The 19,199-nt window shown below is 39.7% G+C and overlaps 2 protein-coding genes across 2 annotated transcripts; one reads left to right on the top strand and one right to left on the bottom strand.

The window, feature by feature from the left end:
* Positions 1–3,682: 3,682 nt before the first annotated feature.
* LOC131314686 (E3 ubiquitin-protein ligase RDUF2) lies at positions 3,683–5,439 on the bottom strand. Its single transcript, XM_058343505.1, has one exon. The coding sequence runs from the start codon at positions 5,332–5,334 to the stop codon at positions 4,165–4,167; it is 1,170 nt and encodes a 389-aa protein (XP_058199488.1). The 5' UTR covers positions 5,335–5,439; the 3' UTR covers positions 3,683–4,164.
* A 6,456-nt stretch (positions 5,440–11,895) lies between these two features.
* On the top strand, positions 11,896–19,009 carry LOC131314678 (pumilio homolog 2-like). The gene is made up of 9 exons (XM_058343496.1): positions 11,896–13,047; positions 14,035–15,446; positions 15,538–15,679; positions 15,790–15,897; positions 16,199–16,411; positions 16,528–16,638; positions 17,275–17,469; positions 18,180–18,354; positions 18,570–19,009. Exons 1-9 carry the CDS (start codon positions 12,382–12,384, stop codon positions 18,605–18,607), a joined length of 3,060 nt encoding a protein of 1,019 aa, XP_058199479.1. The 5' UTR covers positions 11,896–12,381; the 3' UTR covers positions 18,608–19,009.
* Positions 19,010–19,199: the final 190 nt, after the last annotated feature.

Here is a 19,199-nt window from a genome sequence, read left to right as displayed (position 1 = left end):
TTAATTGAGATAAATAAAATTATCTTGATTAATTAAAATCAAATATTGGTCAAAGTCTTCACATAAATACCGAGTCCATTAAATTTTTGGGTTTAATCCATTTGAGATACGGTTAAGACCAAAATAAGTTAGGCTAACTTAACTAGCTAAATGGGTCTATAACAAATTAAGCTAGCCCAAAAGACTGACCTCTCAAAATCCTTAAAAGAAGATAAATAATTAAAAAGATTCTTTCTCTTTTGACTTTAAAGTCATTTCATCAAAGAAGAGTTAAATACCTTCTTGTATATAGGAGAAATGAAGTCAAATCAAATCAAACGAGATATTTCTTGGAAATCTTGCCAAATTTAGCACCCTCTCTTTGAGCTTATAAATAGAGACTCATGTAAGGGAAAAAGGACCTTCGGTTTGACATTCTACAAGTGCTCTCAAACATTCTTCAACAATTCAAGCACTCTCAACACATTTGGCTAAGAGAATTCAAGCACTTTTAAGTACTCATTTCTCAAGGTTCTCAAAGGTCTCAAATCCTGCTCTAAAGTTCTTGTGGAGAATTAACAAGTACTCAAATTACGCGTTGATTCATCTATAATAACATTTTACACGTGGAATTTTGCGAAGATCACGCTTCAAAGTCATTATTTGTTCGACATTAAGTGATTCAAGCTCTTAACCAAACTTCATTCCTTCAATATTGTTTACTCAAAAAGTCGAAGAAATCATCAACCATTCAATCCTACAACAATCTTCTACAGCCATTGAATTGCCACTTCATAAGAGATTAAGTCAATTTTTTATTGTAAAGAATATAATAGAGGATTGTGTTCATTTAAATTAAAACCAATAAAAATATATACTTCGTGCATATTTTCGAGTTCTTTATTGCAGGACTCGAGTTTCTGTGTTACAAGTTACCATACACTCTCGCAAACATGGCAACACAGATGTGGGACACAACTTTTTTGGGGAAATTCCTACACCAAGAAATCTTCTGTCTTCTCAGTTGGGGATAATTGGACTACACTGCAAATTTGAACCGCAAGCCAAGGAGCTTTTCATCTTCTCCACGGGGGAAAATCAAATGCACATACTTCAGGAATTTCCAGCGTCTCCGTCGGTAATGAAAAACTGTCGGTAATGAAAACAAACCAGGGAGCTTTTCCATCGTCTCCGCTGGCCGGGGAACATCAATTGAGAGTGCCTATTAGGGGTTTTTCATCGTCCCTTTTGACGAATCAAAACTAGGGTCAATGAGATTTTCATCGTTCCCGCTAACAAAAGCCATTATATGGCTTAGGAGTTTTTCATCGTCTCCGTCGGACAACAAATTGAACAATCTACCACGTGTTTTAGTTGCATTACTTCTTTGATTAGAACCGTTGATATTCTCGAGCAATATATATGGCTTCCATCATGTGTGTCCTATTTTGTTTATCCAATCACCTTGCAAATATTTTGGCTTTTCCAAACTTCCTCCAGCGTTATTGTTGGTTGCCTCCAACATGGATTATCATTATATTTCTTAAGTTCCTTAAGCTTTAAAAAAAAATCATAGTTAGATCACATTGATCACTAAATTAAATATTGTGGGCGTCACTATGCTTGTCATATAAACTTTAACATCACAATTCACATGTTAAGTGTGACAAATTGGAGTCCATACAACACGCTTTATTAAAGGCTAACTAATTACTTGGTTCCAAATGATTTACTATCAGATCTTATAAGTAATTCATATAGTGGATCCCACGAGATGATGAGTTAAGAATCTGGTCATTTACTCGGTAAAAGACGAGTCATCCACATCTTTCTTATATTAAGTGTGACCAAAAAATATGTAATAAAAAACTAGCGTACGTGGACTTAGGAAACACGATTCTATTTTGACCATGTCTATCAGAATCATTTTCCTACGCCGGCTCATTCCAAATATTATAAATCATGAAAATTTAATATCACATTATCATTATCCTTTGAGATTCGATCATGTCATACAAACCGAGTAGCCAAGTTTTAAGCAATCAGAGTCCATGATTTAGATATTTACAATCCATTCTCTCATGGACATATTTGCTGCCAGTTTGAATCCTGTCAATGTGAATTGGACTATTTTTGTTTATTATACCAAATCAAGAACAGAAAGATTAATCCAACCGATCATTTGATTAAAAATATTTTTTTTACAGGCTTTTCGTAATTGAAAAGCAATTTTAGGGATTTTTTCAGAATTTGTGGGGCAAAATTGACTGAATCTTCTTACGGATTTTGAAAAAGTCCGTACGGATTATCTGATTGAGCTAATTTCTGGCCATACACAAAACTTTTACGCCCATTTACGAATCGATCACATTACCAAAGGAAAAAAACTCCTAATTATTGGTGCCAGTCGGGGCAAAAGGATGGGATAGTCGACTGTGGTCGGTGGAATCCCAAGGGAACAAAATCCCACCTCCATAAATTAAACAAAGTGTCTTTCTCCATCTTCCAAGCCTGAAAAAAAACACGCCACGACGACCCATCTTACCTGCCTTGTTGCTCCACGACGTGGCAGTATGTATACCTCCCAATCAATTTAAAATTTGTTACTACTACTTAGGTATATGCTGTCGTGTCCTCCTTCTTGTCGGGGGTTTGTCGTACCCCTCAATTCATCACATCGTAGCACTCTCGAAATACGACTATTCGTCTAAAAACGAACATAATCGTGCATACAAGTGACTACAGAACAATCAACTTGATTTGGATCATGGGCAGACTATCTTACAAGTAGACCGTAGACGCTTTGGACCCTGGTATCGTGGTAGAACCACCGAGACCAAATAGAACAGTCCAGTAGACAATGCTAACTACAGAACAGTCCAGTCGAGAGTCAATTAACCACAGAACAATCCTGTTGCACCCTGCATTCTCTATTGAACGACCAAATTTGCTCTCGCAATGAGTTTTGCCTTGCAAGAACGTCAAGTAACGTACTATTATAATCTAGATAGAGAAACATGTGCAACTCACTACTAGCAGCTCAAATTTTTGCCCTCTCCGAATTCGTCCCCCAAATGTCGCGAACCCCACTATTTTAACCAAACAGCGGCTTAAAGCCTCTCATACTTTCTGAAACTTTTGATAATAGTTGAGCTACTATCACTCATTTAAAGCCTCCCTCTTATACTAGCTGAAACTTTTGATTTCTAGACATTCATCAGGATTCAACTCATCTACAGAAAATATTCTTATATCGCGAGTTGCAAGCAGCTCAAAACTTTTGTCTCTCCCTTTGAGGATTGATAAGCATGCTAAAAGCCTAAAAAGCTTAGTGCTTTATCTACAAGGCCAAGACCCCGAATCCATTGCGAGGAAAATGGGAAAAAAAGTAGGCCAGAAAAGAAAAAGGGCGTTTCGACAAAGTAGATGCCTTTTTCTTTCCACCGAAAAGAATATTTTGTTGTAAGATCTCAGCTTTCAAGAACCAAGTCCCCCATTTCACAAAAGAAAAAAAAAAAAAAAAAGAACCAAGTCCCCATAACCAGGAGGCAATGAGACATGGGTCTAGTGGTATAGTCTATCTAGCCTCAGAAAAGTAACAGCTCCCCTTGATTCAGGTTTCCAGCAGAATCAATGGCAAGAACGCCATTTGGCACACCACGCGTGATCAGTCAATAGGAAAGAAGAAGTCCAGAAGCAGGGATTACTCAGACAAGCTTCATAAATGAATCCCAATTACATAGTAGTAAAATTTCTGCCCTTTAATACACATAAACGAAACTAACAAAAGAATTACAGAGAAAGGAACCAACAAATATTCCATTGACCAAAAATACAAGAAACAGATTCATGCTTCGCAAAATCCTCCCAATTCCAACAGCCCGGACTACTTAATTGTTGCTTACATCCACTTCAATGCCAACTGGATTTCACCCACTTGCCCAAACAATCTAATTTGAGTGAATTCGACCCATCTGGAGTAACTTCGATGACAACCTCCAATGAAATGGAAATTCAGTATCTAATCTGTGCCGCTCCCATTGCATAAAAGATGAACCATTTCTTCTCCCACCATACTAGCTAGAACCCAATCCTTACGCGTGTCATAGTGCTATTTACACAGTCACCTCTCCAAAAGAATCAACCTTTCTCTTTCATTCGCCTGATTCTCCTGAAGACTGTTAATCACCACCTTGCCATTCCATTCTCTTCTCCCAACACCCAAGCCCTATTCCGCCGTCTAAAGTACCTATTGAAAACAGACCCCGAAGAATGACTCCGGCTCCTCCTAATCGAGGACACGGATTGCGAATCGCCACCAGACCGACCAGGCCTGGAATTGGAATTCCCTAACCGCCCAATAAACGAGAACAAATTACGAAAAACCCTCCCCACCCCACCCCCACCGTTCCCCTCTCTCCCTCTCCCCCTCCCCGGCCCCCAGGCAATCCTCCTCGCCCCACCGCCACTATTACTATTAAACCCCCCGTCCATCTCCGTGAACACGGCCGGAATCTCCCTCTCCCCGGCCCTCCTACCCCCGGTAAACCTCCCCACAGCAAACCCCCCGCCCGGCAGCCTCCATATGGTCAGCCCAACCGTCTCCTCGTCTCCGTTATCGAGGTCTAAACTCGATGCGGACTCCGCGGGGAGCTCGTGGCGGCAGACGGGGCACGAGTTGCGGAGCGAGAGCCAGGGGAGGATGCAGTCGGAGTGGTATATGTGCTTGCACGGCATCTCCCGGGCCTCCGAGCCTATCACGAAGGCCTCCTTGCACACGGCGCAGTGCGAGTCGGAGGTCACGTGCCCGGCGACGATCTCCACCGTCGGCATCGACTCCACGGCGGACTTCGACGCCGGCGGCTGCTCGTGGCGGCCCAACCCGTTGATTTCGATCTGCGACAGCTGATCCAGTAACCTGTCGAACCCCGACCCCATCAGAAACTCCGACATGGCCGCCGGGAGCGGCCGGAGACCGGATCCGGCGCCGTCGTTGTAGTACAGCTCGAAGCTCCTCCTCTCTCCGCCGCCACCGCCTTCGCCGCCGTCGTCGTCTCTAGATTCATCAGCAGGACCGCGCAGAACGATGACTGGATTGAACGGCGACCGGTCGCCGTGGTTCCGCCGCTGCCGGCGGGATCGGAGGTTCGACGCCCGATCCGGATCGGGCCGGGTGGGGCCGATCATGTACATGGCCGCGGCGGGGAAGGGGCGGGGAGAGTCCGACGGCGGCGGGGCGGCGGTGACCGCCTCGATGAATCCGCTGTCGCAGTGGGGACAAACTAGGCTCTCCTCGGACCAGACGCGGACGAATCGAGTACATCTGTGGCACCAGTACGACGCCGTCGACTCCATCTTCGCTTAAACTCACGAGATCTATAAAGAATTTTACTAGACGGATCTATAGGGAGAGAGGATGTGTAGAGAGAAAGAGAAAGAGAAAGAGAGAGAGAGAGAGAGAGTGGGTGCGTGTTTTTTCTAGAGAGAGAGAGGGGGGGATGCATTGATGAGAAGGGTGAGGAAAGAAATGAGGTTTTTAAAGCACGCGTGATGTGATGGAGTGGAAGCGACGGAGGAGCGTTCACTTTGATGATGGCGTACTTCCCACGCGTCGAACGTCGAGCGTGTGCGTTAACGGCGTCTTGTCAAGTTTTTGTTTTTCCGTGGCAATTTTTTTTTATTTTTATGTTTGTTAGTTTTACTCCAATTGTTTTTATAAAAGAAATTGATTTTAGCACTCCAAAAATTGATAAAGAGGTTCCAAAATGACGTCGCTTTGTATAGTAACACGGTGCAGTTTTGGAGTCCTTTCATCAATTTTTGGAGTGCCAAAATCACAATCCTTTATAAATCGTTGATTTTGTATTAAAAAGAGGATTCGAAAAAATAAAAAAATTACTTTTACCCAAAATATCAAATTTTAGGATTTTAAGGCTTTATCTTTGATATTTTCCAAAAAAAATTTGGGTAAACATAATTACCTTGCTTGGATTGACATTTTGGGAGTAACTTTTAACTCTCGGCACAGTTTTCAATAAATTTTTCTCTCTATCTCTCTCCACTCATTACCACTCCAACTCTCAAAAATAACTTTCTAAAATCTAAACCAAACAAAGTGTTTAACTTTGACAATTTATCTCATCGGGACGAATCAATAATTCCAAAAATAATTAACGCAAAACTAATAAACGCGAAAAAAAATCGAAGAAGAACAAAGCTCAAGAAGCCTAAAAATCTACCAAAAAACTAAAGAGAAAAACATACAAGTCACGTAATGCACGAACGAGTGCGGATGTGAGAATGCGAGTGTAAAAGCTCTTGCCCCCTAAACAAATAAAATTCTTGAATAAGATAAATGAGAGCGGAGAGTAAAGTGAGACTCGATAGGGAAAGAAAATGTCATTTTTGAAGAATTATGTGACTAAAAGCAACTCTAACCAAACTCTATAAGGCCCTGTTTTAGTAAGAAAAATAAGTACTTATAGGTATATGTATTTATTTTTGAATTAAATGTGATGCATTGTGAGAATATTGATGCAAAATATTCGGAAGAATTCATTGTTTTTTTTAGAGATTTGGTCTCCAAATTTACTATTGAGTTTCAAAAAATGAAGACCGTAGCTCCATTTCAAAGACCAAATCTCTGGAGAGAACGATGAGTGTCTCTAAAATTCTCATAAGATACAAAAGATTGAAGGTTAAATTACAAAATCTCCTACCAACGTATCACATACATTCTTCTTTTGTAGTTACGGAGCTTGATTGGGGTTGTTCTAAGCTGTGACGAAGGTTTGGATTTGGGGTAGAATGGTAGATGTCGTGGACGGCGTTAGGGATGCCGTGAAAGTTGAATGGTCAGCGGTGTGAAAAGGGAAATAATGTTTTGGGTCCGAATAAGAGCGGGTTGGGCAGAAACCGGCTTTGGCGCGTTGAACAGGGGAGGAAATTGTGAACGGAGAAGTTTTTAATTTCCGGAGACGCTGATTTTGAAATTTCAAAATTGATGTTTAATAAAATCCGGACACGAAGGAAGATTCGTAACGAGGCACCGCACAAAGGACAACTGGACGAGCATGTCCCAGCCATAAAAACGTGGTTATTAAGGACATCTCCAGTGGCCTAAGCAAAAATTTAGCCATTTTGCTTAGAATTTTCCTCTTGGCTAGCCACCAAATCAGTGCAAAACTTAACAATCTAGCCATTTGTCTTAAAAAATACATATATACACATACACATACATATATTACATAAACATACGGTCACCGGAACGGTTCTGAAGGACAAAGATTTTGCTCGGATTTGGCCACAGCTGACGACCGCCAACGATGACCAAAACGACGGCCATATCCGACACAGAGAGAGAGAGAGAGGAGGCAACTATGAGATGAAGGGTTTTGCCTTCGCCCAAGTATCTCGAAGTACGGCAATTGTTTTTACCTTCGCCGGAGCGGATCTGACACGCTAGAGTGAGAAATATCATGTCGCCGATCTGTTTTCGGGGAGAGGGGCTGAAGCGAGCCTTTTGTACTCGCTAAGCGTGGCGAGGTGTAGGAGCGAGGGGCTATACTGGCGAGGCCTAGTCGAGACTGCTGGAAACGGGAAAAGAGGGATTTTCTTGCCACTTTGATCTCGCCGGCGATTTACTTGAGTCTGCTGGAGATTCTCTTATATCCTTTCCATCGAAACATTGCTTGTTCAATTTTGTAGAGGAAAATACTAAAAATAGTCAAGTGGGCTTTTGTTAAGGTTAAAAAAACGTATTAAAATGTATGAAAAATGTATTAAGGTGTATGAAAGTTTATACAAAAGCGTAAAAATTTGTATTAGAATTTGTGTTTTTTTGATCATTTTATTTAGCTTAATGAAAGCCCAGACTTTCGATGACAGGAATCGTTTGTAAAAAAAAAATTATCATTTACTTTAGTTTTCCAAAACTCTCCATTAGTTTACATTGCCTCGACTACCTTTACGTAATTTCCATAACGCGTCTTTACTCAGACCAGTAGTATTTTGATTTGCTTCACTATCAATCGCAGTCGCTCCCATCATCGATTTATTTACCAATAACATGCAATTTCGTGAGCCCTTTATTTTGGTATATATAAGATCAACACATATCTTAAGTTTGATATTGTGGTTCCCACAATCCTAACTTATTACTCCATAATCGCTATATAATATTAATTGTTATGCTAATTGAGTATATTTAAGATGCAAGTCTCACACAATCCACCCTATTGAACAAGAGAACTAAAGAGTATAATAGATTCACGCGTAGAAGAAATACGACCAACTCATCACTAGTCGCAAGCAATTATATAGTAATTTTATTTTGTATAGTTACGGCGTTAGATGATAAGTTTACACGAATATCGGTTTGTTCTATGTTTTATTTTCTTTTGCATAATATCTTAGCTTTATAGAATGTCATCTTTTAAATAGAAACCACCTTAGAGCATCTATATATAAACTTATCCATTTTAAAATACATATAATATTTTGATACTACATATTTTGAAAAGTAAATTTCTGTATTGCACTTTTTTAAATATTTTTTTTTTGATAGGCCTGTATTGCACTCTCACAAACTAAGTTGAATAAGCTAAAGTCGGATAGATTAAAGACTATCATATATGATCCATCCATTGAAGTGTTGCTACTTCGACTTGTTTTGAATCAAAGTTTGGTCCACAAATCTATACTTCTACTTTGTTAATTGATATAGGAGTATTTGTTTCAAAATACTGTGAATTGGATCATTCAATGCCATGGAACCAAAAGGATTAATTCAAGGTTGAGTTTGAATTATGAGTTTGCGGAATAATTAATTTATAAGGGAAGAAAATAAAAAACAAACAAAAATTTCCCTAAAAATATTACCACTTAATGAGATTTTCAATGATTGATATAAAAATGACAATGTGACGCATCCTAAAAAAATTATAGACATGTATTATTTGATTTGGACACCTGAGATCATGAGTTTTGTATATTTGAGATAATTTAGGCAATTATTATTTTTTAAACCGCAACTAAGGCACTCTATGAAAAGGAGGACACAAAATAGAATCAAAATCCCAAATAAGCTTCTGTCCAGAGCTATTTGAGGCCTTCTTGAATTGCCCAACATTCCATCATGTGCTAGACAAAGCAGATTGAATATTTACTAGAGGCATTACGGACCCTAATGTTGAGTGAGTATTATACTCTTGCGAAGAACAAAAAATGGTTTTGTTACGACGAAGCCAGATGACCTAACAAGAGACTAGAAAAAGACTGGCCCAAGAGGTCCGTAAGGGATGCTTGATGTTACTCTCACAGTTGGTCTTGACCAAAGAAGGCACACATGAGTGAAAGGAGGCCCGACTGGTAGTTGGGACAATAATGGCTTCCCAAAATTCCTGAGCATCTATAGGGACAATCAAGAAGGACATCACTCATTGATTCCTGTCTAGACAACCTAACAGACATGTATTACCAAGGGAGATCGGGAGTTTATGAAAGGGGAACTGATTTTCGCGCTCCAAGATTTACTGCAGGCGCTCCACCTTTTTGTTTTTATACTGTGATGCTGCTGGCAACATCAGTGTATATTTTGTTTTTACACTGGACAACATCACAGTGTAAAAACAAAAAGGTGGAGCGCCTACAGTAAATCTTGAAGCGCGAATATCAATTCACACTTTGATAGAAATTTTATGCTGAAGGAGTAACCAAAAGATGCGATGGCATTCGGGGTGGGCTTGAATCTTCCAAACCTCATTTATGTAAGTTGTATCTCTAAATTCCTGGCCTCCACAAAATTAGTCAATGGTAAACTCTTGGCATAAGTCGAGGCCTCACCATGACAAATTTAATTTGAAAGGTACATCGGTCCATCCATGATAACATTTGTTTGTTCTTTGGTAGTCAAATTGGTCAAATTTGTTTTTCAATTTTGACGTCTGAGTCGTCACTAACGTGACCAAGGAGACTATAGTTCTTCCCAGACAAAGGAATGTTTTGAAGTTTCAGATTTAAACTTCATTTGTTAACAATTTTTGAGGTAATCTCACTCCAGTGACTGGAGTGTGAAACGATTATGGAAAGAACTATAAGAATTAGTTGGAGGTATAGGCAAGCTTGACTCGGAAGACCATACATTGAAAAGAAGAAGAAGAAGAAGGATGTGGCACCATTTTGTTGAATCATGAACGATATATTTGGAGGCTCTTTGTAGCTCGCTATGTCTTTTTTTTTCTTCGACTAACCAGAAAATACAGATATTATATATAACAAAATAGTATAATAACAACGGACACTACCGATCCGAAAATACTGAAACAACAAAAAAACAAAAAAAAGGCCTAGAGTTAGGACACTAAAGTTAGACCCGTCAATCACACTCGTAAAGGGGGTTGGAGTGATTAAATATGGAGTGACCAGGTATAGACACAGAGCAAACTCTCCTTGATGGAACCGCCGCACCAACATGAGTTTGTTTCCGCCGCAGATTGAATGGATTTGCATATATTCAGATCTTTGCTTGTGCTTTTATTTGATGGGAATATATACCTTGTACTTGTAACTCTCGTTTACACAAACCAATTTCAATAAACAAAAGGACATTATTAAATTTTCAGTCAAAGGAATCTTACCTTGACACTGGAATGTGTACTAATTACTTCAATAAAAGTTACAGTAACGAATAGTGATCATGGTTTACTACTTACTAGTATTGGTTGACATCTGTGATGCGTAGATAACAGCATGCCACAAATAGAGATTTATTTGGCTTCACGTAATCCAACCAAATGCCAAATCTACAAGGATAACTAGGTTTTGTAGAACTTTTTTTTTTTTTTTTTTTTTGGGGGGGGGGGGGGGGGGGGGGGGGGACATGTTCCAAAAAAACAAAAAAGGAGGGCAAAAATGTTTTGGAATACATGATTAATTACTATTTTGATTGTTTCAAAGGAGGGGGAAAAATAACTTCTTAACGTTTTCGAGAAAGAATTAAAAAAAAAATAGAGAAAAAAGGATGACATTATTGGGTGTAATATCTTGATCCAATTTCTTTGGAGAGGCTAATGCACAAGATGTAACATGCATTAGAGATATCGGCTCATATTAGGAGATTCAAGCCTTAATTAAATAAATGCCCTGATTAAAATTTATTTGGGTTGATTGAAAAAATGAATCAAGATGCTTATGGTGTGTTTGGAATTTTGGATACAACTATTTGGCATTATTGTCACTGTCTTTTTAGGCATTTTTTATTTTTTTATGAACATTTAGATTCGCATGAACTATTTTAGTATATATCATTCAGGTGGTTGACGTACGAAATTTAAGAAGTAAAAATTTATGATCAAAAGTCAGAAAAAGTTCACTAAAGACGAATAAAAACAAAAACAACAGTTTTCACAGTTAGCTTCTTTCGATTCATCTCATCTGGATCTTTTCAAAACTTTGGTAATTTTTTTTTCTAATTCTTTTCGTTATTACAAATGGTTAATTACAAAAATTTAAATGAAACATTAAACACTGCGTGTCAATAATGACCATTGTCTTTAGAAAAAATTATTTTTCCTAAGAGCCCCTAAAATGTTTTGACATTATTCTTATCTTAGCTTAACGGCCTAATTAATCAAGAAAGGAGAAAGGAAAAAAAATCCTAATATAAAACATATTTTGGTTTAGGTTATGCCAAACGGATCCGAAGTGGTACGAACCTTTTTAGGTGTTGCCCGAAGTAAGGCCAGTCGCCCTTGGAACCACCGAATCTAAAGACTATACGTGGCGCCCATAGATTGATCCTAACATAAATCACTCACTCTCTCTCTCTCTCTCTCTCTCCCCTGTCTAACACAATATCAGCAGTCGGTTATCACTTGGTCAATTTAGCACACCTCCTATTATTCAGCACATCGCCACTGTTTCTTTCCCTATTCACTTCTCTTATTTCCAAGAAACCACACTCGTTTTCCTAAAAAACCCAACCGCAGAAATTACTTATAGAAACAATTATAGTAGGTGACTGTATTTACTCATGTGTTGAAAACAAAAATAAAACCCTAATTGGGTTCTTTTCCTAAGAGCCGATTCGCCGCCACGCTCGTGAGAATCTTCAACTCCTTAAAACACACATCCCTCCTCCCCAGCTGTTCTCCCAATTTTCTCGCACTGCTAGAAAACGCTTCATTTTTTCTTTAATCATCGATCTTTATTGTATCTATATCCTGGGTTGTCCAGAATTTTATTGGTCTTTGGTCACTATTGAATGAGCTGTTTCGGAGTTTTCACGATCAAAGATTGCATTTTTATGAGTACCCACATGGGATTCTAGCATGTTGGGTGTATAGTGATGTGGGTTTAGTTTGTTAAGCTAGATTTTTTTGTAGGTTTTTAGGGTTTGTGAATATGTTGTCTGAAATGGGTAGGAGGCCGGTTCTTGGTGGTAACGAAGGAGGTGGATCTTTTGGAGATGAATTGGAGAAAGAAATCAGCTTGTTGCTCCGCGAGCAGAGGCGACAGGACGGCGACGATGATCGCGAAAAGGAGCTGAATTTGTACAGGAGTGGCTCAGCTCCTCCCACTGTGGAGGGCTCACTGAGTGCTGTTGGTGGTTTGTTTAATCACGGTGGTGCTGCCGGTGGTGCTGCCGCCTTTTCAGGGTTTTCCAATAGGAAAAGTGGTAATGGGTTTGTGTCAGAGGAAGAGATTAGGTCCGATCCTGCTTATTTATCGTATTACTATTCGAATCCGAACTTGAACCCTAGGCTGCCGCCTCCTTTGGTATCTAAGGAGGACTGGCGGTCCTCCCAGAGGTTGCAAGGAGGGAGTTCGGCGTTGGGCGGGATTGGGGATAGAAGAAAAGTGAGTAGGAATGATAGTGGTGGTGGTAGTGGTAGTGGAAGATCCATGTTTTCAATGCCGCCAGGGTTTAGGTCAAAGAAAGTAGAGAGGGAGAGTGAGAGTGAGTCGGAAAAAGTCCATGCTTCGGGAGAGTGGGGTGTTGATGGACTGATTGGGTTGCCTGGTTTAGGACTTGGTGGGAAGCAGAAGAGCTTTGCTGAAATATTTCAGGTATGGTAATTTCTCTCTTACCCGTGTTTTTTTAGATATGACCATTTCTATGTCGCGTGCTTGGCTCCACCTATTAGTGATTTGTTGCTTCTTCAATCTCCCATAGGTTAAAGACTCCTTGTCCTCGATATATTTAGTTGTCTGTTTTACACCTGATGATAGACTGAACAGGGATGATTTATTTTACTTTCATTTGTCTAGTTTCATTCATTGCTTCCCTTCAGCTTTGACACATATGATCTTGTATCTTTTCAGAAAATTTAGTTATCTTGTGAAATCCAGCTTTTTTTCACGCGCACTCAATGCGGTCATTGATCATTTTGGCGTATAGTTACTTTGTCCTGAATTTAATGGTTAGGTTTGCTTTATGATCTGAATTTTAGTTTATGAATTGCTTACTGTTGGGAATGTGAAAGATCTAAGAATCATTGTTGAGAAAGATATCTTTATCATCTTCCAAACTGCTTGTTCTATGCTCGGACCATGGAGTAGGATGTGTTAGACAGGCAAGCTGCGAAAAATATTTGAACTCAGATTCTTAATGGTCTCTAATGGGGTTTGGCATTGACAGCTAGAGAAGACTGAACCATGTTGTGGACCCAAACAACTGGGATTTGGAACAAGCAGCTTTCCATTGGAGTTCAGCTCGATACTGTCATTATGCCTTTCTAAAAGCTTGATGGTTGAAACTTGAGAGTGCAGAATTTTTTTTCCTTTCGCATCTCATGTTTAAAATTTCATTTGTGAAATGATATTGTGGAATGGCAGGAATGCATGTTGCAGTAATTATTACATAATACAGTAACTTGCATATTGGTTGTGCTATACAAGGTTGCTTATTACAGGAATATTGCCTGTTGTTTGAATCTTGCTTATTTGTCCATCTTACTCTGGATATTGATTAGTTGCCTGTTTGCTCAGTTAGTCCATTTCATGTTTGGTTTGTCCTGGATTTTCTGACCAATTTTGAACTCAATGTTCATGCAGGATGATTCGGGGCATGCATCTCCTGCTGCTGGGTACCCTTCCCGGCCTGCAAGTCGTAATGCTTTTGAAAATGCCGAAATTATGGGTTCTGTTGAATCTGAGCTGGCTCATTTGCGTAGCGAATTGTCGTCCTCAAATAGTAGGCGTTCCAATGTAAATGTTCAGAGCTCATCTGCTGTTCAAAATGGTGGCCCACCTGCGTCATATTCTTATGCTGCTGCGTTGGGCACTTCCTTGTCTCGAAGCACCACACCTGATCCCCAAATTGCTAGGGCTCCTAGTCCTTGCCTTGCTCCTATTGGTGGAGATAGGGTAAACGCGTCTGAAAAGAGAAGTGTTAATAGTCCCAACTCATTTAACGGCATGTCTACTTCCTTGACAGAGACTGCAGATCTGGTCGCTGCTTTGTCTGGTGTAAAGCTTTCAAATGGCGTGACAGGTGAAGAGAACCATCTGCCCCCCCAGATTGAACCGGTTATCGACGATCACAACAATTATCTCTTCAATTTGCAAAGTGGTCAGAATAATGCTGAGCAGCATCCGTACGCTAAGAATTTTGAATCAGGGCTTAATAACTCCTTGGTATTTGATAGGCAAGTTGACCATATAACTGCTGCTTCTCCCAATAAATCGTACCTAAAAGGATCTGCTGCTTCTACTCTTAACAGCAAAGGAAGTTTACCTTCTCACTATCAGCATTTGGATAGTCCTAATTCATCGTTTTTGGACTATGGATTAGGGGGGTACTCCATGAACACCACAATGCCCTCAATGATGGGTGGCCATTTAGGCACTTCTAATCTGCCACCTTTATACGAAAATGTTGCTGCCGCATCGGCCATGGGTGTCGCCGGAATGGACCCAAGATTTTTGGCTTCTGGTTTTAGTCTGAGCCCCGGAGCTTCAGAATCACAAAATCAGGCGCCTCTTGTGGATCCTATGTATCTTCAGTACTTGAGGACCGCTGAGTATGCTGCAGCTCTTAATGACCCCTCTATGGATAGGAATTACATTGGAGACTCGTACACGGATTTACTTCAAAAAGCTTATATGGGTTCTTTGCTATCACCTCATAAATCACAGTATGTTCTTCCCACAGGCACAAAGCCCGGTGGTTCGAATCACCACCGGTACTATGGTAATCCTGCATATGGTGTTGGTTTCTCTTATCCCGGAAGCCCCTTGGCTAGTCCTGTTGGACCTGGTAGTCCTATGAGGCATGGTGAACTCAATATGCGGATCCCTTCTATAATGAAAAACATGGGTGGGAGTGTAATGGGACACTCCTGGCACTTACAGGCTGGTTATAACATGGACGATGCCTTTGCATCCTCTTTACTGGAAGAGTTTAAGAGCAATAAAGCCAAGTGTTTTGAACTTTCGGAAATCGCTGGTCATGTTGTTGATTTCAGGTATGTGCTCCTCCATTTTTTCCCCCTGAACTTGAGTACTCTTGAAGCATACTGTGTATAGAACTCCTGATTGAATGTCATTTGTGAACAGTGCGGATCAGTATGGGAGCCGCTTCATCCAACAGAAGCTCGAAACCGCAACGACAGAGGAGAAAAACATGGTTTTTGAGGAAATCAACGTACAAGCTCTTACTTTGATGACTGATGTGTTTGGTAATTATGTGATTCAAAAGGTACTCAAAATACCAGTTTCTCAGATGGAAGATAAAAAAATTATTTGGGTTTATGTAGGACATAGCTTTAATGAATTTTAGGCAAGTAACGCTTGGTATTTAATTTTCAGTTTTTTGAGCATGGACTTGTGTCCCAGAAAAGAGAACTGGCTGGCAAGCTTTTTGGGCATGTGTTGTCACTTAGCCTTCAAATGTATGGTTGTCGAGTCATCCAGAAGGTAATACTATCTTCCACGAAGCTGCATTTCTATTTATAACACCCCGCCCCCCCAAAGAAGAATCAGTAGGAGGGACGTAGTGGAATACAGTGCTGCATTGCAATGACTAGCCCAGTCCCTTGTTCTTGATTTACGCGTGTATTGCGTTGTAGCCTTGTTATTAGATGGTTCTATTTTATCAGTGTGTGAGCTGATTTTGTACCAGCTGGAGTTTGAGGATCTTTATTAGTTATAAACTTAACATTGTGAACTGAACTGAAATTTACCAATCTTGTGAAACGAACTTTGTTTTTTGACACAGGCTATAGAAGTGGTTGATATGGATCAAAAGATAAAAATGGTAGAAGAGCTCGATGGTCATGTCATGCGCTGTGTGCGTGATCAGAATGGGAACCATGTCATTCAGAAGTGTATTGAATGTGTTCCTGAAGAACATATTCAGTTTATTATTACAACATTTTACGATCAAGTTGTGACTCTTTCCACCCATCCATATGGGTGTCGTGTGATACAGGTACAGAAGTTTTTAATCTCTTTCTTATCTTCATTTGTTCCATAGACTCCAGGGAATTATTGTAGTAAAGGAAGATATGACCTATAATAGTTTTCTTTTTTGCCTTTTGGGGACAGAGGATATTGGAACACTGCAGGGATCCAAAGACCCAGAGTAAAGTGATGGATGAAGTTTTAGGATCTGTTAGCATGTTAGCACAAGATCAGTATGGCAATTATGTTATACAGGTTTGTAGATCCCCATTGTTGGACCGTATATGCTTCTGTTCTTTGCAAGGGCAGTGAGATGTTTTGGTTCATTTTTGTTTTCTGAAAAAACACAGGAAATTGTGAAGCGAAGGATTCCTGAGAAATGTTTTCGGATTATATTAAGTAACTTATTTTTCGTTTTGTTTATTTGATTAACAGTTCCTGTTACTTAGCTTGGTGCAATCGGCAGTCTAGTTTTTATTATCTTGAGAAATGAAAGTACCTTGTTGAACGCCTGGCGAGGTCTGAATCCCTACATTAATTACAAAGGGCCAATGTAAACTGGACACCTCTTTTGATTTCTGCATCTGGATACACAGGTGTACCAAACAGGCCTACTAAAAGTACCAATTCAAGTTTTTGTATTACTTCCATTGAAATGAATCAGTTTTTCCAAATTGGGGGACAGTGTCGTGAGACTGTTGTTGAAAGTCTGCATCCATATGCGTTAATGTGTAGGAGTGAGAACTCACCTCATTATGCTAAGAGGTCCTCTAATTGGAGATAATTGACCAATCTTGCTTTTGGCTTCCCGTGTGTTTTCTAGATGAGATACATCTCATGGTTTCATTGTGTTGCTTTTTCCATTGATATTCTGCTTGTGTCCTAAAACAGCATGTTCTGGAGCATGGAAAGCCACATGAGCGATCGACAATAATCAAGGAATTAGCCGGGAAGATAGTTCAAATGAGCCAGCAGAAGTTTGCCTCCAATGTTGTGGAGAAATGTTTAACTTTTGGTGGTCCTTCTGAACGTCAGCTCCTGGTCGATGAGATGCTTGGACTTACTGATGAGAATGAACCCCTTCAGGTTGGTTAAGTCTGTCCACCACCTTTTATTATGTGTAATGGAAATTTTTCTTAGAATCACTCTTGTCACCGACAATATTGTCATCCTTTTCCTTACTTGCTTTGTGTATCTCATTATTTTGGTAATAAATTATTTTTGTCAGGATTGATTTGATTCGAGACATGTTCTCAAATTTCCGTGGACTGTATGTGACACTTGTCATGCTGTACTTCTGTTTTTTAGCTTGTTTTTGGTTCTTTTGGGGAATTTTGAGAGTAGGGTTAGAAAAGAGGGGGGGACGTAAAAGCCTTTGCCTCTCTTCTGATACAAAAGCTGGAGGCATGTCAAAATAAGAAGCCGAAAGGGTCAATGAATCCTCATGTAAGCCGTTCTATGCCAAGTCCCAATTGATAGCACCCTTGACGAGGTGAGGGAGGGAGATGAAGCTATTGAAAATCACTCATGATGATCACAACCCCAATTAGCGAAAGAAACTGCAGTTGTATTACCTTATTTGAACTTTGAAGCAATGAGAAATCCTATGTTGAATATCCTGTAGAATAGAAAGAATGTAATCAACTACAAACCTAGGAGGGGATGTTACAATGTTCAAACACTCCTTGAGAAATTTAGAATCCCATGAGCTCTTTGTTTGTTCTGGTCATGTTTCTTTCCTTTAGACTTTTGCATGCTTATTTTCAACTAACTATTGCTTTTATTTATGTGCCCAGGCAATGATGAAAGATCAATTTGCCAATTATGTTGTGCAAAAAGTTCTGGAAACTTGTGATGATCACCATCGTGAACTGATCCTATCGCGAATTAAGGTTCATCTGAATGCACTGAAGAAATACACTTACGGAAAGCATATTGTTGCTCGGGTAGAGAAGCTTGTTGCAGCTGGAGGTACTTAAAAATCGTACATCTTTAGTTTGCCCAAACTACATTCATTACCACCTGGGATTTGCAGAAAGCACATTTATCCTTCTTTGGATTCTTTTGGGCCATTTTACTAATTGCTTCCTTTCCTTTAGTTCTTTTTTTGATGATGGTGCTTTCTAATGTAGGGCTGTTCGTCATTTGGCGACTAGCTCTCTAACCATGATTTGAATTGTTTGCAGAAAGGAGAATTGCAGTTCAGTCTCCGCACCTTGCTTAGATTTCATAGGAAAGTTGTACAGCTAACAGAGGCTAGTTTGATTCACCTCTCTTTTTATCTTCGCGTATGTGGTGATGCGGCTCTACCTATATCGTTAAGACAGTGGGGAGCTGCTTGGAAATAAAGTTGCTTGCTTGTACTAGGAAATCTGTACATTGTGTATGTTAAGGTTTATACATAGAGTCAACTAAGCTGAGACTCCAAGGCGACAAAACTGACCATACAAGGTTGTAAAAAATGAGAGTACACTGTTGAGGTAGTTTTCATAACGCGACTGTAAAAATGTTGCCTTCTGGAGAGTTGATGTTCAGGTGAGGTGAGGGTTGAATTTGTTGCGTATTATATGACACTGAGAATTTCTTTTTGCAGACCGAGTATGAATTTTACTCACCTTGCGTATCATTTATCATCTATAGTTTGGTTGAGTAGATCTAGTTTTTATTGAATCTGGGATGCTTTCTCAATATTAACGACATTCTAATGCAATATACAAGCTGGTATCAATATGCCTACTTGATCCTAAGCAAGATTACTCGGGCGATGTTCATAGACGTATATCCATTTTATGGGAAAACGTGTGGACTTTCGAATG

This window comes from Rhododendron vialii, chromosome 13a (genome assembly GCF_030253575.1).
Source record: "Rhododendron vialii isolate Sample 1 chromosome 13a, ASM3025357v1".
In the NCBI taxonomy this organism is placed as follows: Eukaryota; Viridiplantae; Streptophyta; class Magnoliopsida; order Ericales; family Ericaceae; genus Rhododendron; species Rhododendron vialii.
Note: the sequence above shows the minus strand (reverse complement) of the source record. Positions and strands in the feature narration are given on the sequence as shown.

Bases quoted from the DNA above. Each gene is read 5' to 3' on its own strand.
- LOC131314686 (XM_058343505.1), bottom strand. From the start codon at position 5,334: ATGGAGTCGACGGCGTCGTACTGGTGCCACAGATGTACTCGATTCGTC.
- LOC131314678 (XM_058343496.1), top strand. From the start codon at position 12,382: ATGTTGTCTGAAATGGGTAGGAGGCCGGTTCTTGGTGGTAACGAAGGA. The intron at 15,898-16,198 runs GTAATACTATCT...TTTTTGACACAG, and splicing joins GTTGTCGAGTCATCCAGAAG to GCTATAGAAGTGGTTGATAT. The intron at 16,412-16,527 runs GTACAGAAGTTT...TTTTGGGGACAG, and splicing joins ATGGGTGTCGTGTGATACAG to AGGATATTGGAACACTGCAG.